The 25,087-nt window shown below is 37.6% G+C and overlaps 2 protein-coding genes across 4 annotated transcripts; one reads left to right on the forward strand and one right to left on the reverse strand.

The window, feature by feature from the left end:
- Positions 1 to 11,992: 11,992 nt before the first annotated feature.
- LOC134654574 (nuclear transcription factor Y subunit alpha) lies at positions 11,993 to 19,743 on the reverse strand. 3 transcript variants are annotated; one of them, XM_063510042.1, is made up of 9 exons: positions 19,560 to 19,743; positions 18,705 to 18,878; positions 17,809 to 17,872; positions 16,949 to 17,077; positions 16,176 to 16,267; positions 14,750 to 14,929; positions 13,943 to 14,025; positions 12,734 to 12,824; positions 11,993 to 12,082 (listed from the first exon to the last, which is right to left on the reverse strand). In XM_063510042.1, the coding sequence occupies exons 2-9, from the start codon at positions 18,870 to 18,872 to the stop codon at positions 12,008 to 12,010; spliced, it is 882 nt and encodes a 293-aa protein (XP_063366112.1). In that variant the 5' UTR covers positions 18,873 to 18,878; positions 19,560 to 19,743; the 3' UTR covers positions 11,993 to 12,007. The 3 variants fall into 3 exon arrangements, with proteins under 3 accessions (XP_063366112.1, XP_063366110.1, XP_063366111.1); XM_063510040.1 differs by having other exon boundaries at positions 12,734 to 12,828; positions 13,941 to 14,025; XM_063510041.1 differs by lacking the exon at positions 19,560 to 19,743 and adding an exon at positions 19,356 to 19,542 and having other exon boundaries at positions 12,734 to 12,828; positions 13,941 to 14,025.
- Positions 19,744 to 20,920: 1,177 nt separating this feature from the next.
- Positions 20,921 to 23,456, forward strand: LOC134654547 (uncharacterized). Its single transcript, XM_063509996.1, has 4 exons — positions 20,921 to 21,114; positions 21,209 to 21,385; positions 21,657 to 22,010; positions 22,229 to 23,456. The coding sequence occupies exons 3-4, from the start codon at positions 21,667 to 21,669 to the stop codon at positions 22,851 to 22,853; spliced, it is 969 nt and encodes a 322-aa protein (XP_063366066.1). The 5' UTR covers positions 20,921 to 21,114; positions 21,209 to 21,385; positions 21,657 to 21,666; the 3' UTR covers positions 22,854 to 23,456.
- Positions 23,457 to 25,087: the final 1,631 nt, after the last annotated feature.

Raw genomic sequence — 25,087 nt, forward strand, 5'->3', positions numbered from 1 at the left:
ACATCAAAGAAACACAAGTGTGAACCTTTTCAGTTCGATGTCACAGATTTAAAGGAAAATTGTGCCTTGAAACGTGTACTGGAAGTTGCTGAAATAAATTGTACAGAAGATATTGAAATTTCCGTTAGCAAGGTTGTCGGAAAATTTAGTAGAACAGACTGATATTAATATTCAAAAAGAAGAATGTGTTACATGTCTTGAAAACTTTAGTATTTTTAGAAAAGAGTTTGATGTGTACAAAAGTGAAGCTAGACTAAAAAGTCATAGAAAAATTTTTTTTTGTCATAGAAAAAACATTAGAAAAACTTTTATGAAGCAAATGTTGCGTTGGCAGATAAAGACATTTTTAAATTCTGTAGTGACACAATAGAACAATCAATGTCTGAAGAGTGGTACTCGGCGAGGAGACTAAGAATTTCTTGTGTCGGAGTGATTGTTAGCAAAGATCAGCCTTGGTTGTGCACTAGTGTAGATGGTGTTGTTATATGCGATGAATGTGTCAGTGTTAGTAGAAGTTAAATGTCCTGTATGTTGTAAAAACCACCTATTGCAGATTTTGATAAACAAAAATGTAATGTCATAATGTGCAATATTCGCAGTTTGTGAATGATCAACCAGAATTAAAAAGAAGCAAACCATATTAACTTATACCCAAATCCAAGTGCAAATGTATGTCACTGGTATGACTATGTATGATCTCTTTATATATTCACCAAAAGGTAGTTGTATAGTAAGAGTAGACAGAGACAAAGACTTTATTAAAGCAGCAATTTTAATAAGTGAATAATTTTACTTCGCTCATTATCTACGGCTCTTGTATTCTACAAGAACAAACCAAACTTTGAGTGAGAAAAACCAGCCAAAGCGTAGTTTTACAGAAAAAATATAATCAATACAATGTTAGGTAATTAACTTTTCAAATAGTAGTATGTAGTAGTAGTATTAAGTAAAATAATATGTTTAAATGTTGTTAACTCAAAATGTTTATTACTGTTTTTTTTATATGTATAGTAAAGCTGAATATTGCAGTATCACGCTTTGTGAAAATTTGCAATACGCATACCTAGCTGGAAGGCCTGTAAGTAAGGAACTCAACATTTTTATATCTTAGAATCCTAGCATACCTAAATATTAACCTGACCTTATTTGATTGTTTTTGTTTTGTTTTAATAATCTTTAGCTTTAGACTATGTTTGATTCTGATGTATGTATTGTCCCTACCACATAAGCGTTTTGGCATCCTTAGCTGTAAGTTTATGCATGTGACTGAAATAAAGGAATATGACTAATGGTATGTACAGTAGAGTTCATAAATATGTATGCATTTCTTAACCTTAATCCATTGTACTTGACTTGACTGTACATTAGACTTATAAAAATGTTGATCAGTCCAGTGCTTGGACATATTAAACCCTAACCTGACTGACACATTTTCATAGGTCCACGGGCCCATGTTATAAATATGTGGTGGTCAATGCCTGTGGTTCCTTATGCTCCATGTGCATAAGGGTCCTTCAGGCATGAAAAGTCACATAATATTTACAGGTTTTATGTGTGAAATAAAAACAAATTTAAATAAAAATGCAATGTTTTAATAGCTTTTTAAATAATGTAAATATTGTAAAAATAACTGTTGTTTTATTTGTTTGAAAATATAGGTGGTTGCAGGTTTACTAGTACCCAACAATTAACCTTTTAACCGTCAGCAATTTTTGATCGAGCGTGCTCGTGTCACCACCGACAGTAATTGTACCACGCAGAGTAAGGTTGGCATAGTTACGGGAGTTATAAATGTGCTGTAAAAACCAAATCAGATCTTTATCTTATTCATCAGACTGTGGCGAGATGAGCTGGATATGTAATGTCTTATATATCAGACTCTGGCGGTTAAAGGGTTAAACATGTAATATATCATCAATATGATAAAATAACATACTAGAACAAATTAAATTATTTTTAGAAAATATTTTAATTTGTTATTATTTTGAGTAGTCACACTACTATATAAATTATAAACTGAAATAAATGTCATATACTCAGAAAAAGTGACCCTAGCCTCTAGTGCCCCAGGCTGGAATCGAACCAGCGTCCTCTGCTATCGCGGCAGGTGCCTGTTACCTCTCGATCTCGGTCGGTGGTCTCTGTTTTTTTCTGAGTATATGACATTTATTTCAGTTTATGATAAAATACATTTACAGGAATTTTATGTAGTATATTATAAATTATTAAGTGCTGCATTATTCTTTCGACATGAATTCTGACTCGAGCTATTTTATAAGTTGCATCGGTCACTTTCCTTGTAAATTCACCTTTATTCTGGAGAAAAGGTGGCATAATAATAGTCTATAGGTAAATTAAACAAAAGTCGTCTCCTTCACGATTTTCGTCGACATCTCTTCTAAATACCTAAAACTGGTATGGATGTGTTCCTCGTGGTCTGTAGAATACGAATTGACCGGTTTTAGTTTATGGAGGGGGGGACGTGTCGAAAAAAAGGGGGGATAGTGGGCGGCCGACCAGCATTGATATGTTCACATCTTGAGTCCTAGGGAGCGTTCAAGTATTACGTAACGAATTTGGGGGTGGGGGGGTTCTTGTAAAACGTTACGATGCGTTACAAAGGCGGGAGGGGGGGTTTAAACTACGCGTTACGTAACATTGTTTTTTAACCCTTCAGAACTTTTCGCCACTTTACGGTACTTTACGCAACATAATTGTGGCCTTTAGGGGGGTTACAGAAAAACGTTACGGCGCGTTACATGGGGGGGAGGGGGGGTCAAAAATGTCCAAAAATTGCGTTACGTAATACTTGAACGCTCTCCTATGGGACCGATCGGTTCGTGTGAGATGTCGTTTGAAAGAGTATTAAACGTGGTATTATTGTTTCATAATAACCGTAGTCATAACTGTAGTCGTTTACAAAATATTGTAAAATATATGATTTTTTACCGTGCATGGATGGCATAAGTACTGACAAAACATGCGTCTAACTCAATAAATTATAACTTTACCGCAATTTTTTTTACATGTTTCGGTGGCTGCCATTCCTCAACCCACCAACGGAGCGGCAGCTGACGTCCACGAGGATTCATCATACGTAGCCGTTAATTGGTCATGGAAACCTGTTCGTGGCTCGCGGTCTATAAGTTTTAATGGTGTATGATATTATATAACCAAGTCATAACGTAGCGGCAGCTGACGTCCACGAGGGCTCATCATATATGGCCGTTAACCAGTATACGAGTTTTCACCCGGGAGGCGATGACTGACGAAATTTGCGCCTGGCTCGGGGTCTATTATGTTTTTGGTAAGCTAATGAAATGTCTCGTATATTTTGTAATAAAATAATTGCGGTATAGTTGTAATTTATTGAGTTAGACGCATAGTTAATCATTTCATTACTTATGCCATCCATGCACGGTAAAAACTCAAATATTTTAAAATATTTTGTAATTGACTACAGTTATTATGAAACAATAATAGCACATTTAATACTCTTTCAAACGACACCTCACACGAACCGATCGGTCGCATAGGACTCAAGATGTGAACAAATGTGCTATTATCTATGAAAAGGGACTTTATTGCCGATGGCGCTTACGACACTGACATCGATAAGCAAAAAACGTAGTAGTTTAAAATTGGGGATTCTGGCACATGTTTAGTTGTTTTGATTCCCAATTTAGCAATTAAGTTTCTTTGAATACTGGAACATTCAATGTTGCTGTCTATCCAATGCGGAGGTAAATTTATGTTATGTGACGCTGATGAACTGATGAAGTCATGTTGTGTTAGAAAACTTAAATTGGATTTAAAGGTCCCTTTGTAGTTTTTTATAATTAACTCTTAAACGGTGGCCTGTAGCAAAAATGTTCTGATACATAAGTAATCTTCATAAAATTTTCTACATTAAATATTCTATACGCTTTTTCGCTAGGATCAATATTTAAAAAAATATTTAAGGGAGAAAGTTAATTATAATCAATTGTTAATATTTTTTGTAAATAACTCGTAAACGGTGGCCTGTAGCGAAAAATGTTCTGATACATAAGTAATCTACATAAAATTTTCTACATTAAATATTCTGTACACTTTTTCGCTGGGATCAATATTTAAAAAAATATAAAAGGGAGAAAGTTAATTATAATCAATTGTTAATATTTTTTGTTAATAACTCGTAAACGGTGGCCTGTAGTAAAAAATGTTTTGAAACATAAGTAATCTACATCCAATTTTCTACATTAAATATTCTATAAAAAATTCGGTAGGTTCAATATTTAAAAAAATATTTAAGGGAGAAAGTTAATGGGGAAGTTAGTGCACTGAGTTGTCCCTTTTGTCCCAGGCGATGCCGCTTGACACAATTGTTCCTTGGATCATACTTAATTGATCTGAAGTCTTAACCTGGATATTAACTTTTGGCTTCCCCCCAAAAAGGGAGAGGAGAAAAGTGGTTCCGGCTGTACACTGCGCTCTGTTTGATATAAAACCGCAATCCGATGATTGATTGACATAATTGTTCTCCCAGAAGCAGGTTCGTGGGGTATTTGTCTTTGGTACGGTCGTATAGAGGGCGGCTGGGTCACCTCCATAAAATTCCGACTTTTGGTCTACCGCTTCCGGTCAGAAAAATGTTTGACGGCCCGGCCAAACGGTCGGATTTAGGTGGGAGGTGCTCGACCAAATGTCATATTTTACCCTGGCAGATTTTGACGCCGCCATTTTTTTTTTCAAAATGGCCGACTTTATTTTTTTATTTTTTCAAGTTTGTCCTAGCGCGCCGAAATTTTGGTCACGAAAAGTCGGGGTCCCCTAGATTCCTATGAAAAATTTTTTTTTGTAAAATGTTTATTTGCGGAAAAACTGGGCACTTTTATTTTGTATGGTAACTTTTAAACGATGGATGATAGGTGGGGGGTGCTCGACCAAATGACATAGAGGGCCTCGAGGGAAATAAAACTGCATTGAAAAAAAAATCAAACTGGCCGACTTTTTTTTTTTAAATTTCAAGTTGCTCCGAGCGCACCGAGATTTGGCATGGCAGGAGGCCTACGGCCTTCGGCCCGCCGTTTCGCTTGTCTAAGCCACTTTTACTATTGGGTCGTGTTTAAGCTCCAACTTCCCCCTCTCGTGTAACGCTTCGGGTCTTCGGCCCTACGCGGAGCTCGGCCTTCGGCCTTCGCGAACCTCGACGCTTCGCCAACGCTCGCTTATCAAGACAGTTGACTTGGTAGAACGCTTGGAAGCGCTGCATTCACGCAGCTCGGTTTTCGGCCTCGCTTTAAATTACTGGGGGTTGTACGCTTGGGAGTCGGTGTAAAGGCTCCGGGCCTTTGGCCCTCCGCCGGGGTCGGCCTTCGGCCTCCCAGCCTGAAGCTCGCCCTTCGGGCTCGCTTAACACAGTTTTTGTATAGGATTTTGCTTGGTTCGTCATTCCCGCAGCTTGGCCTTCGGCCTCGCCTAAAATTACTGGGGGTAGGCCACGCTTGGACACTCGGGGTGAAGCTCCAGGCCTAACGGCCCTCCGCGGGGTCGGCCTTCGGCCTCCCAGCCTGAAGCTCGCCCTACGGGCTCGCTTAACCTACTTGGAAATTTGACTTTTGCCCGTGTCCGCCGCCATGTTGGACTTTTCCAAATAAATTTTTCACATAGTATTCTTGGGCCCCCAGGCTTGTCGCATCCAAATCTCAGCGCGCTCGGACTAACTTAAAAAAAAAAGGCCATTTTGAAAAATTTTAAATGCAGTTCCATTTTTCTCGAGGCCCTCTATGACATTTGGTCGAGCACCCCCCACCCATCTCGCACCGTTTAAAAGCTGCCATACAAAATAAAAATTACCATTTTTTCCGTCATCTTGGGTTTTATAAAAAAAAAAAAATTTTATAGGAATCTAGAGGCCTCTATCTCCTGCCATGCCGAATCTCGGAGCGCTCGGACCAACTTGAAAAAATTAAAAAAAAGTCGGCCATTTTGAATTTTTTTCAATGCAGTTTTATTTCCCTCGAGGCCCTCTATGACATTTGGTCGAGCACCCCCCACCTATCACGCACCGTTTAAAAGTTACCATACAAAATAAAAGTGCCCAGTTTTTCCGCAATTAAAACATTTTACAAATAATCTAGGGGACCCCAAGTTTCCGTGACCAAAATTTCAGCGCGCTAGGACAAACTTGAAAAAATAAAAAATAAAAGTCTGCCATTTTGACAAAAAAATGGCGGCGTCAAAAACTGCCAGGGTACCTCTATGACATTTGGTCGAGCACCCCCCCCACCTAGGTCCGACCGTTTGGCCGGGCCGTCAAACATTTTTCTGACCGGAAGCGGTAGACCAAAAGTCGGAATTTTCTGGAGGTCACCCAGCCGCTCTCTATACGACCGTACCAAAGACAAATACCCCACGAACCTCCTGGGAGAACAATTATGTCAATCAATCATCGGATTGCGGCTTTATATCAAACAGAGCGCAGTGTACAGCCGGAACCACTTTTCTCCTCTCCCTTTTTGGGGGTAAGCCAAAAGTTAATATCCAGGTTAAGGCTTCACATCAATTAAGTATGATCAAAGGAACAATTGTGTCAAGCGGCATCGCCTGGGACAAAAGGGACAACTCAGTGCACTAACTTCCCCATTAACTTTCTCCCTTAAATATTTTTTTTAAACATTGAACCTACCGAATTTTTTTATAGAATATTTAATGTAGAAAATTGGATGTAGATTACTTATGTTTCGGAACAGTTTTTGCTACAGGCCACCGTTTACGAGTTATTTACAAAAAATATTAACAATTGATTATAATTAACTTTCTCCCTTAAATATTTTTTTAAATATTGATCCCAGCGAAAAAGTGTACAGAATATTTAATGTAGAAAATTTTATGTAGATTACTTATGTATCAGAACATTTTTTGCTACAGGCCATCGTTTACGAGTTATTTACAAAAAATATTAACAATTGATTATAATTAACTTTCTCCCATAAATATTTTTTTAAATATTGATCCCAGCGAAAAAGTGTACAGAATATTTAATGTAGAAAATTTTATGTAGATTACTTATGTATCAGAACATGTTTTGCTACAGGCCACCGTTTACGAGTTATTTACAAAATTATTAACAATTGATTATAATTGACTTTCTCCCATAAATATTTTTTTAAATATTGAACCTACCGAATTTTTTTATAGAATATTTAATGTAGAAAATTGGATGTAGATTACTTATGTTTCAAACCATTTTTTGCTACAGGCCACCGTTTACGAGTTATTAACAAAAAATTGATTGATTAATTGTTTGATTATAATTAAGTTTCTCCCTTTTATATTTTTTTAAATATTGATCCCAGCGAAAAAGTGTACAGAATATTTAATGTAGAAAATTTTATGTAGATTACTTATGTATCAGAACATTTTTTGCTACAGGCCACCGTTTACAAAAAATATTAACAATTGATTATAATTAACTTTTTCCCTTAAATATTTTTTTAAATATTGATCCTAGCGAAAAAGCGTATAGAATATTTAATGTAGAAAATTTTATGAAGATTACTTATGTATCAGATCATTTTTGCTACAGGTCACCGTTTAAGCGTGCAACTTCATGTGATGTTGAATAAAACTTTTCTATGTCTATGTCTAAGAGTTATTTATAAAAAACTACAAAGGGACCTTTAAATCCGATTTAAGTTTTCTAACACAACATGACTGATCAGTCCATCAGCGTCACATAACATAAATTGACCTCCGCATTGGATAGACAGCAACATTGAATGTTCCAGTATTCAAAGAAACTTAATTGCTAAATTGGGAATCAAAACAACTAAACATGTGCCAGAATCCCCAATTTTAAACTACTACGTTTTTTGCTTATCGATGTCAGTGTCGTAAGCGCCATCGGCAATAAGCTCCCTTTTCATAGATAATAGCACAAATATCAATGATGGTCGGCCGACATCTTTGCCCCCCCCCCCCCTTTTTTCGACCCGTCCCCCCCTCCATAAACCAAAACCGGTCAATTCGTATTCTAGAGATCACGAGGAACACATCCATACCAGTTTTAGGTATTTAGAAGAGATGTCGACGACTTTTCTCAAAACAGGCCGGTTTCCTCCAGTCTAAAAAAACAATTTCTTTTCCACTTTCATCAATTACATTCTTTATTGCCGGAAATCCCTTATCAGCCAAGACAATATCCCAATTTTTTAAGTAGTCTACTAATCCTGACTCGTTATTTGGGAGACACTTTTTCTTCCACCACATTCTTTTGACTTGAACGATATGAAGCCTCCCTGGAGTAATACCAATAAGCACTTTTGAGGTAAAACCCTTTTTATAGTGTGAGTAGCAATACACACGATTAGCAAAACTTGATGGTACTTCTATACTTGCTCTGTAGGTACTATAGGCAACTCTGTACTCTAGTGTTACTATACTCCGGACGGAAGCATTCTAGCCAAAAAACCAAATTTGATGTAACAGCTGCTACTTCTTCAACATACGGGCAGAATATTCTTGACACTGTTGTTCTATGAATACCGAACAAAACACTGAGTGCTGAAAATGTGACACCAAGTTTTATTTTCATCAAGAAAAGTAGAAGTCTATCTTTTTCGCTCACCATATAATTTATTTGTGTAGTTTTTAATAAAAAGTTGAAGTTGTTAAGAGTAACACCTGCAAGATCTACAAGCTGCGGCCGATTGCATAACAAATTACAACTTGCTACAACTAATATTACAAGCGGAACTCCTTTTCTAATTTAACTTATTAAATAAGGAGTTCCGGTTGTATTATTAGTTGTAGTTTGTTATGCAATCGGCCCCTGTTCGTTGGTTTTAATAAATTAAAATCCAGCAAAATATTTACTGTCAGTTATGGTGGCTAGATCCAGAGAAATACTTTTAGCAGTATTACAGACTTCGAGTTTTGTTATTTTAAAATGCTTAATAATCTTCGTACACTGGTACTGATATCTACATATTTCTGTTTGAACTTCGGCATCACGTTTTTTTACCATAAAATATGTACCTGTTGCACGTAAACGTCTTTCCTGGATTTTGTACACCTGTATACAGGTCCACTTGACATTCACTATCAATATTTTGAAGTCACACTAACACTATTTTCCAGCAATTCAAAGTCACTTGTATTAGTTGTATTAATAGCACTAACAGCTTCTATTTTTTTCGCGTTTCTTCGTTCCATATAACGTTGGAACCTCGATATTGCCGCATTTTCGTCAATCCGTCTTGATTTGTCTCGATTCTTGGAACATAGCTGGGACTGGCTTGTTCATCACTTTCATCAGCCTTTCTACCAACAATAAAGTAAGCACTGCAAATTCTGTCGTCCGGTTTTGAGTGCCATCGGGACTATAACAAAATAATTCACCGTTAAAACTTGATACGTTTACAACATAAATCAAATTTTTGCGTATTTAAGGAAGGTATGATTTTAGAGGTTAGGTTAGGTGACTTACTTTTTTTCTCCTTACGGCAATTATCCATTTATTGCGCTGTTCTTGTTTCCACACTACTTTTGGAAATCTATAAAATTTGCAGTCACTATTTCTGCTAGTGTTTACACAATTAACGACAACACATCTTGCTGTGAAGACCATTTTTATCTAAAACATATACATTTGATTGCTATCTGTGACAAAAAACGAAAGTCAGCCCTAATTATAATAATAACAACTAACTCACATAATGACACGTGTACAGATGCGCTGTTCACACATAGAAACGCAAATGATGCGGTAGTATACTCGGTCAACCAGATCTTGACAGTAGAAAAAGGCGGCAAATTTGAAAAATGTAGTCCCATAGAAAATTTGAATTTCGCGCCTTTTTTTACTGACAAGATTTGGTTGACCAGCTACCTAATATTAAAATTATTGCGCCATCTATCCATTCGTTTATGAAAAACTAAGAACTACACCTAACAACTACAACGTCTACAACTCTTCTAGTGGCAGCGCCCTCTTGCGGAATGGGCTACACAACCTACAGCCCGCTGAATGACCGACGCCATCTAAGTCTAATACAAAAAAAATGTTTTCTTCCGGGGTACGCTACTCAAAATGGCGATTGCGAGTCCTAATAGGTTAGTCCATGCTAACAGCATTAGCAAAATGGTGGGTTCCCAAAAGTGGGTGTAGACACTGGTTTTATGGTATATAAAATAGCCAAACGTACATTTTTATGCCGGTTTTAAGCCATTTCCATAATGGGTCACGTTCTACTTAATATACACGTCGTATGTATTGTCGCTTGGCTGACGGGACAGAATAACAATAAAAACGTTGATCCACCCATATAACGGATTGAGATCCAATAATATAGACAGTCTAAGCGGAATATAGTAAACCAATTTGGAGCTATCATTATTATTTTACGTCTATAGTCTACACATTTAATTGTTTAACGGGCAGTGTTGTAGTAATTTTAGAATTATTTAGATCACCAAGCGTTTAGTCTATCTAATGCTAATACCTAGAAACCTCGATTTAAATTGCCTAAACTATTGATATACTAACGGATATTTTAAACAGTAAATAAAAATCAACAATACTTAGATTTAATGTCAAATCGCCTTTTGGCCTCTACACGGTCCGATGTCTTCAAAAACATAATATTTTACTTCACTGCTAAAAGGAGCTTTGCTCCGTAGTACATAAGTTTACATAACGCTAGAATGATATTGTCAGCTACTTAATGATTTTACGTGTCGTTTTCGATAAGGGCGATTTCTCAACTAACATTAAAGTTGGGTACTTGGGTACCTTTTGCTTGTATTCAACACCATAATACATGATTTTATTTTATGTAGGTAATTATGGATGCTAATTAGATGATTTTAATCAGTCTAAATCGCACCTATAATCTTTCTACTAATAGTATTAGTGCATAAATATGCGTCATACATCTCCCCTTGATATTTTTTCACAGGCGATCACATACCCATTAACTATATCATCTATTCTGATATAAGTACCTATTATTTACGTAGCTGACATAAAAAGCCTGGCAGCAGTAAGATTTCCAATAAATTAATATTTACACGAACAATGGGGAAGGCATCTGTCAAATTGATTGTCCCTACATAAAAGGAACTATCGTCGAGAGCGCCATCTACAATAACCGCCTTTCACTTATCTCAGTCGGTTGGTGGTTACGCGGTCATTTTCTAGTAAAAGGCTAGCTCACTTTGTGAACTGTTTAACCCTTTTAATGCCTTACGTCCTCACTCATACGCCAACGTTACGAGCATAAAGGTAGGCCAATATAAACTTTATGAGAAAATATGTAGGTTACATTGAGCGTACGCCGTAACAATGTGTTCTTGGCGCTGCGAGCACTCCTTATGACACAGAATAAATAATAGTACTAAGTACAGAAGACTCACTCTCTAACAAAACGCGTCTGTTACGATCAGCACAGATATGGCCGCTAGGTGGCGACAGCGCCACGCGCGGCTTATGGCTTTCCCCTAAATTGGGGTCGAACGGATGTACTTTTAGCTACCTGTAGCAAAGCGACGAAATCGCGGAGTGAGACACGCCTGCTTATGATCACTTTAGGTGTGCTTGGCGTCATAATACCAATCACTTTGACCGCCAAAGACGTCAACTGACGCGCGCAGCTACAGCCTAATATCAACCTTCGTGCATTCTAACAAGGTTCACGATGACACGGCGTAGCGTTCATAAGGTTAACTGTATTAAATCATAACTCACCAACCAACTGAATAGGTATAGCGGTCTTCCCCATAAATGATCGCCTGGTGCGTTAACATGAAACGTTTCGTCGTGTAACTAAAGTAAAGCTTTGGTTTCCTCCGATAGCGGTGCCGTCATATAGCGGCCGTCTCCATACAAATACTACGACATACATATTTAGCCGTATTATTTAGTATGGAGACGGCCGCTATATGACGGCACCGCTATCCTAGGAAAACCGATCTTAAGCGACCGGCTAGGTCTAGTTCAGTCTCAGTGTGTGTGTGTCGGTTGCTACGCAGAAGGCACGGGTTGGTGAGGCGCGAGCCGTCGCCAGTGACTCCGCTGGCGTTCTTGGGATTCTTCGTCCTGGAAAGGTGAGGCAGGTTGGTTAACTTTTGACAGAATAGCAGATTACTAACCAAGGGTTAACAGTCGACGCCTAGGATATATTGGAAGCTAGATCGAACAGAGTGCAAATTGATCGACCGTGAGAACACTAGTTTCAACACATTCAGTGCCAAAAACCCGACTATCGGGTATTTTATGATTTCGTTCCCAGGCCGGACGATCCGATAGTTAGGATCGTGGCACTACAGCTTTATATGACGAAATTTTTGTGGCCTGGCGCGTGTGTAAATTTTATAGAATAGAAAATTAGGTGATACATAGGAAGACATTCTATAAAACATGAAATTAATGAAGTGACCAATTTCATAAACTTACTACAAGTGGCCGGGTGGTCTAATGGTAAGGGCGTTAGCCGCGTAAGCTAAGCGGCGTAAGCTGAAGACGCGGGTTCGATTCCCGAATCGGCCACCGATGGACTTGGTCACTTTTTCCTTAGTGTATGATATCTATTTCAGTTTACTACAAGTGTTATAGTTTTGTTTTATGTAATTATTTTGTGCAAGAATCGCCATTTATGGAATCAGTTTCAGAATTATAGATATCTAATTTGCGAAGTTGATATAAGGCTACCATGAATTCTAGATCTAATAAAAGCGAGCCGACATTTACCTGAATAATGGTGATAGATACGGTATCCGGCTTGATATCTTCCAGAGGCTTGTGTTCCTCCTCCGAGCCCTGCTCCACCATCTCCATATTCCTACACATGTAAGTTTAAAACACGTCAGTATGTGAACAAAACTCCCGCCTCAGAACCAAATCATTCTTGTACTCAGAAGAGAAATATATATCGCGATATTGCCAAAGCTTAAGATCGGTTTTCCTAGGATAGCGGTGCCGTCATATAGCGCCCGTCTCACTAAATAATACGGCTAAATATGGATGTCGTAGTATTTGTATGGAGACGGCCGCTATATGACGGCACCGCTATCGGAGGAAACCAAAGCTTTAGCGTATGAAGAAATGCGCATAATTATATTGCTGTTCCGCCCATAATGCCGGCGGTCAATGACACTGTGCGAGCGGGACAGCGATATAATCATGCGCGTGCAATAGAGATAATAGGTCTCCGTTGGCTTGGCCATCTCGAAACGATGGGTGAAGATCAGGCAGCCAAAATGGCCGACTTGGGTCGACCAACTGGTCGCCGTCCTGTTGGTCATCCTAAAGCTTTGGTTTCCTCCGATAGCGGTGCCGTCATATAGCGGCCGTCTCCATACAACCACGACATCCATATTTAGCCGTATTATTTAGTATGGAGACGGCCGTTATATGACGGCACCGCTATCCTAGGAAAACCGATCTTAAATATCGTTGGGTTTCAACTTCAACATTTATTCAGCAAATAGGCCACAAGAGCACTTTTACACGTCAACATTTATTTTACATACAAGCAAGTGCTCTTGTGTTGGTGGCCAAGGCCAAGACTCATTTTGGGTCATCGTGCCAGCCAAGTAAGTAGTAATAGACATAATTTTGACGACCGGTCTGGCCTAGTGGGTAGTGACCCTGCCTGTGAAGCCGCGGTCCTGGGTTCGAATCCCAGTAAGGGCATTTATTTGTGCGATGAGCACAGATATTTGTTCCCGAGTCATGGTTGTTTTCTATCTATTTAAGTATTTGTATATTATATATATCGTTGTCTAAGTACCCACAACACAAGCCTAGAGCTTACCGTGGGGCTTAGTCAATTTGTGTAAAATGTCCTCTAATATTTATTTATTTATTAAAAAAAAAAAAAAACAAAAAAAAAGGGATAGGAATTCTTAGTGCTTAGCCTCTAGGAAATGATCGTCCAAAATGTATACAGATACTTACTTCCTACTGCCGGAATGGAACCTGCCACCCTCGCCGCGTATCCGATTCATTGCGTGCCTGTGCCTGGATTCGTGTAGATATTTCTGAAAACAAAACAAAAAAAAATTAGTGTTACTGTTTTAAACTTTTTTTAGTTATCCGTTCTCACCAAATGTTAGCTGCAGACTGTGCAAGTGTTATTTTAACCGTCATTATTATATAGAAGTTTGACGTTTAAAATAACACGTATAAAAATTTGTTAGGCCAATAGTAGGTTTGATCTGTTAAAACAAAATGTTGTGTCTATATTTGATGTTGGTGAGTCAGTTTGAGTCGCTCGCAGCACAATACATGTCATTTTTGAGCTCAAGCACAGGGCGGACACGCCATACATCAAAACTCATTTGCGTTCATATGTGTGCACGGCACGTCTGTACACGCGTCATTGTGTATGTGTGCGTAAGTCGCTTTACTGAGAGTACGCCAGAAGTCCGCCAGATCCGCCGCCATGTCGCGGCCAGTCGCGGGGCGAGGTAATGCGAGCCGGGCCTGGGGCCTATTTCTCGAACGGTATTAGACTAATATTATTAGTCCACGAACTGTCAAATCGTATGGGTTACTATGGCAACACACTAATAATATTAGACTAATACCGTTTGAGAAATAGGCCCCTGGGCGGTGCGTGGCCGTTCTGTATGATAATACTATTCTTTATTCTGTTGCTCAAGTCAGGCTTCCATAGTTATTCTAGTTGTTTGCTCTCCGACGGGGCTGATGATGTGCTGGCTCCGGCGCTGTTGTTGTTGTTGTTGTTATGTATACACTCACCGGCCTCTCCTTGGGTATCTTGCCCTGCTCGTGCAGCTTGGCTCGTGCGACGCGGCGCTTCAGGATGCGCTTGTACTGTCGCGCGTTCACGTACAGCAGCGGCTCCTCGTCTGATGCCGCGCTCTCCGACGGGGCTGATGATGTGCTGGCTCCGGCGCTGTTGTTGTTGTTGTTTACCATCTGCGGAGGAATTGTGACGGCACATGTTATACAAACAGTCAAAAAGGCAGCATTCGCGAAATAAAAGCGTTAAGGGTAAGGCAAAACAGAACTATAACTCAATATTCATCATCATCTATATTTTGACATCTACAATTCTCATGATCTATGTACCTGATATTCATTAATTATCATAGCTGTAAGTAGGATTAGATTATTACTCGTACTCGGTGAGCATGATAGTTTAGTTGCTAGTATTAAGTCCAATGTTTTTGTACGCCGTTTGGCAAAATATAGTGAAACTGTACATATTATAAACTGACCACCACTGTAATTCTACCTATATTTACAAATAAAACACTTACTTACTTACTTACATCATATCAGCCAAAGGACGTCCACTGTTGGACATTGGCCTCCCCCAAAGAGTGCCACAATAAGTGTAAGGCCTGAGTGGACGCTCGAAGCGGAGCGTTCGGCGGGGCGTGCAGCGTGGCGTCGGGCTCACGCGTGATGTGAGCAGCGTGCACTAAGGCCGCTCCTATACGTTTGCATTTGTTTAACATGCACGCCGCACGCCCCGCCCCGCTGCACGCCCAACTCGAGCGTCCACTCAGGCCTTACACTAACCGGTCTTGCGCCACCAGCATTCCCCACGTCCCCATTCGAGAACCTTTCCGCCCCAACGGCCACCGGTTCTACGTGCAAACTAGAGATGCAACGGATAGTTGCTTGGCCGGATACCGGATATCCGGCCTGGACACTGGCCAAATATCCGGTATCCGGCCGCCGGATATTCGGCCGGCGGAATTATACCTATATTTTGAGTTTTGCAGGTTCGCGTCGTGCAGGTTTCGACCTGTTTCGTAGTGACCGTTCGCGCGGACACATTTCTAGGATTGTAACGAGTTTTATCATGTCATTACGTAGTAAGTTCGTTTATTACAAGTGCGCGTGCGTATTTTTGTGTAAACAAATAAGTGTATTGTGTTGTGTGACATTGGTTACGTATTCATTTCTATCTACTGTGTCGTTAGCATTATGACCGTGACTGTTTTTTAGATTCCATTTTTTACCCCAAAATGTGTTAATTTTACTATCCGGTATCCGGCCGGATAGTAGATCACTATCCGGTATCCGGCCCGATACTAAAATAACGGCCGGACAGGCCGGATACCGGATAGTAACCGGATATCCGGTGCATCTCTAGTGCAAACCCAATACATATTATCAAATAAAAAATAAACCAGTGTTCATATATATTTACCATCACGATATTGGGCTGGTTGACTATTTGTTGCTGCTGGACCGCGTTGCCGACATTCGCTACTTGCACCAGATTGCCATTTAAGTTTATAACTGAAAAAAAACAACAGATTTCATTAGGTATTGCCAATTAAGAAGTCAAAATGCCAAAAAAATACTAAATAGGACGTTTATTTGGGGTTTTACGGTCGATTTAGTCCAAAAGCCTAATATATATCAACAAAATCCATTCCGGCGTAGTTTTGGCTTTGGTTGTATGAATCTCCTTTAGTTCCACTAAATGAAAAGACAAATTGAAAAACAAAGTTAAAAAAAAATATAAATGTAGGAGCAAAGTGTACCCATACAAAATTTGAATTTCGTGCCTTTTGCCTTTTTTAGGGTTCCGTACCCAAAGGGTAAAAACGGGACCCTATTACTAAGACTCCGCTGTCCGTCCGTCCGTCCGTCCGTCTGTCACCAGGCTGTATCTCACGAACCGTGATAGCTAGACAGTTGAAATTTTCACAGATGATGTATTTCTGTTACCGCTATAACAACAAATACTAAAAACAGAACAAAATAAAGATTTAAGTGGGGCTCCCATACAACGAACGTGATTTTTGACCGAAGTTAAGCAACGTCGGGCGGGGTCAGTACTTGGGTGGGTGACCGTTTTTTTGCTTGTTTTTTTGTTGATGGTGCGGAACCCTCCGTGCGCGAGTCCGACTCGCACTTGGCCGGTTTTTTTTACTTACATAAAAATGTGTGTATTACCAGTATTACATGAATTACCAGCAGGTTGATGGATGATCTGATGCTGGTCCATGGCGGCCTGCGGAGCGCTGGCGCTCGGCTGGTAAATGAATGTTTGTCCGTCCGCTGTTTGCACCAGCTGCATTGGTTGCATGTTGCTACTTGTGCCTGAAATACAATTTCAATAATTAACACATTCATTGCCGACCAGCCAAACAAGACATCCGCGCCAGGCCACAACAATTTGGTCATATAAAACTGTAGTACCACGATCCCGACTATCGGGTCGTTCGGCCTGGGAACGAAATCATAAAATCATCGTGTTTTCGGCACTGAATTTGTTAAAACCGAGTAAAAGCATTTCATGGGTTTGTTCTGTACAGTCAGCAGCAGAAGTTGCTAAGCGGGCGAGGTGTTCAAAACGATCTTGACGTGACTTTATTGTTAAGAGAATAAGAGCGTGTCAAGGTCATTTTGAACACCTCGCCCGCTTAGTATCTTGCTGCTGACTGTACAGAAACATGGTTTTTCACCATTAATATTTTATTCTGCATTTTGAATAATTTGTCATTTCTTCTGAGCATTTTCGAGTCTCTTTGCTTAGAAGAAGAACAATTCTAAATCTCTACAAAACTCACAATATTTCTTTATATCATGACGGTGGCAAATAAGCGCGAAGACTGCCTGATGTTAAGCAGCCACCACAGCATATGGGCGCTTGCAAACTCTAGTGGATTTTATTTCAATTCAATTTCTTTATTGTTAATTATATGTAGGTAATACAGATGTTCTAAAATACTTATGTCCATTACAACCTGCCTTTAAGGCGTACTTTCTCGCACGATGCTCAAGTAAATAATCTGCTGTAGAATAAAATATTCTATTATAATAGACCTTACCTTGAAGACTGGACAGAGGTAGGACCTGTAGTTGCTGGAGTTGCTGTCCATTGGGTGTCGCCATCTGCAAAAGTTAACAAGTATTTTGTTAGTAAGTATCTAGACAATTTAAATTACTGACTTTAAACATTTTTACTTAGACATTTTTTCTACTTATACTTGGCCTTGGCGCTTAACAATTGCAGTGGTTTCTTATTTAGTTTTTTAATTTTAACACAAATTGTAATTCCTTCAGTCTAGGGGACTGGTGGTTTAGAGACTCAGGGTCTATACCACATAAGTACACAATACACATGATGTTATACAATTTTAGCAAAATTTTACATATCAAAATTATATTAAGTAGGTAATTGCTACCTTGTTAAAATACTACTACCTGTATTTGTGGAGTTCCCAGCTGTGTAAGCATGTATAAAAAAGTTTGTTAGATTAGTCATTTCCAAAAAAATCTCATGTTACATTTGTAACTGAAACTCAAAATAAAAATTATATTTTAGTGTTTTTTGTGTTGCTTGTGCTCAACTGGATATTTCAGATCCCTATTGATAGTTATCAAATTATAGAAGTAATGTAATTTTTCTTACTTATATATTTTTAAAAATAAACGAAATAAGATTTTATAAGATATCAAAACCCATTTATTACTTAGTGAAAAGGTAGTCATCCTTTTTCCACATAGAAAATTATAAGTTTTTATAGAACCCTACTTAGTAATTTTAGTTTTAAAAACTTTTAGGTTGATAATGTAGGTACCTAGTTTTAAATCGAATATATCTTGTACCTATGTTACCTCTCATATCCCAGTGGCTCAAATATGAGTCATAATTGTAAGACGTTGAGAGGTCCTGGGAAATGAGGGGTTAATACCTAAAATAAAAGGTTTACATCTTATATACCTGAATAGTAGGTGCCGTGGTTGGTATAGCGTGAACCACAATCTGCTGCCCGTTGGGCCCCTGGATCATGTGTGGGCCAGCGTTGTTCATCTGCAGCACCTGCAGCTGCTGCCCATTTATGGTCACCACCTGCGTACCGTCCGAGCTCTGGATCTGAGCGTGCTCCATGGCTCACTGGAAATTGTTACACCGTTTATAATAAATCAGTATGTCTATGGAGATTAGGTACTGTAAATCAATAAAGTGGTTAGAGTTGGCAGCGATTTCGATAGAACATACAATCTTGCACAATGTTAAGTATATTTGCTAAATCCCTGATGATCTGATTGGGGATAACAAAACCCTAGTTAATCATATTTATTGGCAGCTAAGCTTATACTTACAAAATTACTAGTTTTTTTTTTAACCTTTGCTTGTTATAAAAATAAAAATAGTTACCAGTCAATATTTTTGCCTTCAAGCGTCTAAAACAAGTTTAATTATGTTGATGGAAGTTAATTAAGTAGGTATATTAGAATACAGTAGGAATATTTCTACATTACATGCATGTAATGTTTATTAGAGTAGTTAGTATAAATTACACAAACTGAATATTTAATACCAGCAGATAGAACGGAGTATCTAATATCTCGAAAAGATAATTTCTCTTACGTGGAATAGGAAAAGTACTTTGTCATAAGATGTTCACGTCACTCGCTAGAACTATGAGCGAAGGCAACGCAATCAAAATGGCCGATTTCAAGTTATTTCTTCAAACATGTAACACATTTTCCCGTGTAAAATGAAACTTTTCCGATAATTCCAGTAAAGCATGTCCATTTCCAAAGTGATATTCAGTCAAAATTGTAAACTTACATTGGGACTCCTCACTGGTTTTTCAATGATTGGTTGACAAAGGATAGACCAATGGCCGAAGTCAATGATCACGGGAACGCAGTAGATTGGTTCGGCGCATTACCACTCCCAAATAAGCGCGGACGTTCCACTATCCAATGTTCGCTCACGTAATTAACATCTCGTCTATGGTTGGCTTCGCGTTTTGGGATACCCTACTAATGGTAGAAAACCGCACAAATCATGATATTCATGATGATTTCCTGTGATTGAATTGTGTTAAACTATTATTAATTATCATTAACCCATATTCGAATAGTAGCGCTTTGTAGAATACAAAGCGAAAATTTGGCCCTATGGTTGACTGGTAGAGAATGCCATTTGGCATTAAGTCCGCCATTTGTACATTGTTGTATATATTTTGTGCAATAAAGTTTAAATAAATAAATAAATAAAATTATCCTCTTTGTTACCTTTTTGTCGTCATCGTTAGACACGATTTGTTTTTAACTTTTTACTAAATGGTCTGAAAGAAACAATATATAGAAAATGAAAGCATTTTACTTATAGTTTGGCCCAGGACCAAAGAATACAATACTCTCTCCCAGGAGTCCAGGACTCCAGACAGTCCTGGCTGTCTCATTTCAAAAATAGACAAAGATAATCATAGGTACTTACGCTAGTACTAGCACCTAAAAGAAAGAGATGAGTATAGTTTCCTGATTCTTTCTGCCTGACAAGTTGTGTTTGTCAGACCATAACTTAATAGCAATTTTTCAACTTGTGTAAACTAAATAAAAGTATAAATAGACTTGAAACGTACCTACCTCTAACGTTTCGAGTACGATATTTATGATGATGATGTCCTCCCAGACGTACCTATCCTTCGACGGCGACAGTCCTGTAAGTAGATAATAATGTAAAAATATTGAGAAAAAAAAAGCTTAATTAAAATTAAAATTTTCGTAGGGGAAGTCAACAATTCGCGCCTACATTTTTCAAATTTGCCGCCTTTTTCTACTGACAAGATCTGCTTGACCAAGTATAATACTAATTTAAGTTATTTAACTTCTATAATAGTAGTTTTTTTACTAAAGCTGGTATCATTATTGAAGCCATAGACTAAGAGTACGTATAGATCACAGTATAGATGTTGGGTGTTTTATTAAATAAAATTGTCACTAAAATAAAAATACATATATTTTAATGTACAATTTACAAAGGCGTCGTTAAATTACAAATAAGCTCTTCCAAGATATTAATATTGTTTATTACCTTTCACTTTCTATTATGTATTCAGTTGAATTATTTAATTATAATCGAAATTAATGACGGTTGTAGTATAAGGCACCTAATAACGAATCCGTTCCTTTATGTTATGACATAAAAAAAAATCTCTATGGTTGCAATTTTGTGGAAGACGCTAAACACTTTTTGTTTTCGTAAAACTATTATTTGTACATTGTGAGTTAATCAGCGAATGTTAATATATTAAAGTGCTAACATAAGATGTATTCGACAACATCTGAAGACTTGAGCCGGGATCATTTGGCTCTGCAAGTTACGAATTGCCTAAGTAGGTTATGTTATGTTACAAAAAGTTTGTTACATGAATTCAACTGTTTTTGTTGGCAATGACAACTAATTGACACTGGTTTATTTTGTTTCAGAGAAAATAGTGGAGAACCATCAAACCGTAACTGAATTACACAAGGAATTGGTAGAGATCGACCTGTCCTTTGCTGCTTACATCGAGGAAAGTAAAAATCGCATTCAAAACCATCGTTTGAACCTTGCACGTCAGGCTAAAAGTTCCCAAGAAGTAGTCGAAATACTCTCTGAGAAATGTAAGTAGTACTTGGATTACTTTCAATTCAAGACATATTCTCTTTCATCCCTAAGTAGTAAGACCATGTGCATATAAATGTGTTGGTTCAATAAATCTTATAAGATACCCATTCATTTTACTAAGACGTGTGCTTATAGCCTAGACTGATAGGTAGTGAAAGTTTATTATTTTGTTTAGTTTCATGGATTGTTGGTACATGGATGGGATGAGTTAATATGAGAAAAATCATCTTGGTTTTGTCATTGAACATTGTAATTTTTCCTTCACAGAATTCAAACCATGTCAAACTCTCCAGCTACTCCTCGCAAACAAAACAATATTACCAAATACAAACTAAAAACATACAAAGAAGACAATAACAATGCCACCAATAAGTTTACCGAGCGCCAGCAAGCACGCACATTCATTTCCTGGTACAAACGCATGATTGACCATGAGAGGCAGAACATCGGCTTGTATCTATCAGATGATGCCATCTTTGAGTGGTTCGGCAGAACCATTAAAACTAGAAAGAAAGTTCAATCATTCATGAGATATGACATGCAGTGCTCCCGCCATGATTTTACAACTGTCGAGAGCATTGATAAAGTCCAATTAAGGCATGAAAGAATTATCAGTAAGAGGTCTGTATTGAAATGATGTTTTTTAAATAAATTTCTTGCTTTACTATGTAACTTCAAGTTTTTTTTAAATTACTCCTATTCCATACTTAATTCCTTACACAATTACAAATCAATTAAAAATGCTAGAAGCATTACTAGTATTTTTTTTTAAACTGACATTAGAAACTTAGCAGAATAGTTAATTTCTTATTCTAATAAGAATCTTATTTACCTTTCAGAAAGGATGATACGGTTCTAGCTAGCCCTCTGCATTCACCTGAGCTAATAAGTTCCAAGTCATCAGCTAAGAAAAGGTTGCTCAGATCTAACTGTAACAGCCCTGAATGGGCAGAGGGCTGCCAGCCTGATGATAAAAGCACAGAAAGAAAAAGGCTAAAGAGCAGACATATTGAATCTCTGCATGATGACCAACATAACAGCTTAAAACGCTGTCACCCAGACTCTGATGTCAGTAGCAAGGGTGATGGTATTGTAGAAAGAAGGCAGAAACAAAAGTGTATTGCTGTCACACCACCTAATCATGAGCTTGGACAAGGGGATTGCTTGCCCTCTACAAGCGCCAATACAGCATCTCATGAGGCACTTAATGCTCAGCTGCCAAAACTTGCAGTAGAGTGTAACGGGTACATAGAATTCACTAGAACTAGAAACAACCGCAGTATGGACTGCATGAAATGGGAGAGGAAATGTAAAGTGCAAATCAGTTACTCGGAAGACCCATTGAACGTTGGGGAGTATATCATTTGGTCTTTACATTATATTGACGAAACCAAGTGTCGGAGAAATCTGATGGCTGCCTTCGAAGCAGCGGCCCAGGATGAAGAATCGAATAAGATCAAGTGATTTTTGGTATTAAATTTGATTGTTTTAGCATTTTTATTTTATAAAACTATATTATAAATGATGCTATATTCGTCACAGAATGCATGTTGATATGGCCGGTTAATTTCAGTTTTGCAATTGCATATTTTCATATACATTTGCTAACCTTGTGATATGATAGTTATATTTTTATTTGTTACAACATTTATTATTTTATGTATTGTGTTCCTGATATAAGAATATCTTTACCTTTTGACAGAGCCTTAGGGTGTATGAACTTTATGTTATGATAGTATGTTGGTCTTCCAAACTTGCTTCTAAAAATTAAAATATTGTTAGTGGTAGCAATACCATTACTATAATTATTACTTTTAAGTTGACATTAAGAGAATATGTTATGAAATATGAATATTGTGATGATAAGGTGTAGATATTTCTTGTATTGATATTCTGTTCAGCAGATAGTTTTCGCATATACTTATTAATAGTAAAAATGTTAATTCACAATGTAATGTACTTCATGTAATTTTTGACTGTCTTAAACAATTTTACCTGTAGTAAAATGTAAGATCTCTATATTTTAGTTATCTTTTGTAGCCGTATAACTGACTGATTATCAAATAACTTGTATTTTTATAACTCATGAACTGCCTCGAATTGTTTCTCTTGTAAGTCCAGTTTCTTTTATTTTAGATCTCTTTATATGACGGTGGTGGTCAAACTAAGCTGTAATTTGTACTCTTAATACCTTGTGACTAAAGTCGATATTCCTTTGCCAGTACCATCAATATACTGCTAGTTTTATCTCCACCATTACCTTACCCCTATTACATGTTTGGTAAAAATATTATTAACTTCACATCTATTAATCTGATAGAAAAAACTGATGCTTACCTCAGACCTTCAGTCAGTATGACTATAATAATTTGATGATATTATATGATATTTGAGGCTAAAGGCATAGCCTGGCCAGGGGGGCTAGCCAAGATAACAATCGAAGTAGTCACCTGACTTTACGGAGCATCTGTCATCCCGATGTTTTTTTTTCGTTTGTCGATGTACGATTGTCACCTTGGCTAGGAAAGTCTGGAGAAAATACCCTGTATCTGCGTTCTAAAACAAACATGTGCTAGGGGGTCCCTTCTGCCACTCTATACCACCGATTTGCTTTTTTTAATTCCTAAGGGATAGTATGTTTAGTTTTAGTTATGTATGCTAGGTTATATCTACTCATTATGTATAGAAAGGTGAAATAATGTTTAATTCATAAAAAATAATGCAATAATTATGTCTGCCTAAATGGCAATGGAAAACGAAGCCAAATCAAAATTCTATAAAAATAGTCATTTAAATATCATCAGGAAATCTGTTTGGCTGGCCAAACATAGAAACACAACTGCCTGGTATATTATCCATAGTTTTTACATCATTCACAAAGCTTGCCCGATCAAAATGTTCTGTAAAAGATAATGCTAACCTAATCCCAATACGTACAAATAGGGATGGCAACTTTCAAAGGTTTTTATAGATGGCGCCGGCATAGGTTCTACCTGTCTCTAGTTTTGTTCTATGAGATTTGGCTAGCATCTAGGCCATAAAAATGTATTTAACACTATTTGTAGGATTGATAGGTAAATCGTATGCTGGTGTCCAAGTTAACCGCAATTTGCTGTTTAGTTTCAGTTTAAAATTAATTCAAAACTGTTTTATAAAAAGGTCTCCTGTTCCATTCTAAGTTGAACTTTGTGTTGACAAAATAAAATTTCATTTTGCTTGGCAAGGTTCATTGACGTATGGGCGGCTAGAGGTTATAATAGTATAGATTTGAATGGACAGGATCAGGTAGGGTTGCCAACTACTTTTTGGTGGAATATAGTATTTTCCAGAATAAGGCATCAAAAATATAGTACATTTGAAAATAATATAGTATTACTTTTAGATAAAATACTAAACATAAGTGTAATATACGTTTAATCGGAAATATAGTATTTTAGCGTACTATATATTTTTCCAAAAGTATATAGTAAGTACAGAGAGCCAAAATTTAGTACAATACTATATTATATAGTACGGTTGGCAACCTTAGGATCAGGTACAGTATAGACCTTTTTAATATTACCTATGTGAAATATAGTTTACTTTGGCGTAATTATGAATTATAAAATAATTACTCAATTAGTTATAGAATTTCAGTAACTGAAAGTGATTTTATTGACATGCATTGTTAATGAGTACTGAGATTTAGCCTGTATCTT

The sequence above is a fragment of the Cydia amplana genome, chromosome 15, assembly GCF_948474715.1.
Source record: "Cydia amplana chromosome 15, ilCydAmpl1.1, whole genome shotgun sequence".
Lineage (NCBI taxonomy): Eukaryota > Metazoa > Arthropoda > Insecta > Lepidoptera > Tortricidae > Cydia > Cydia amplana.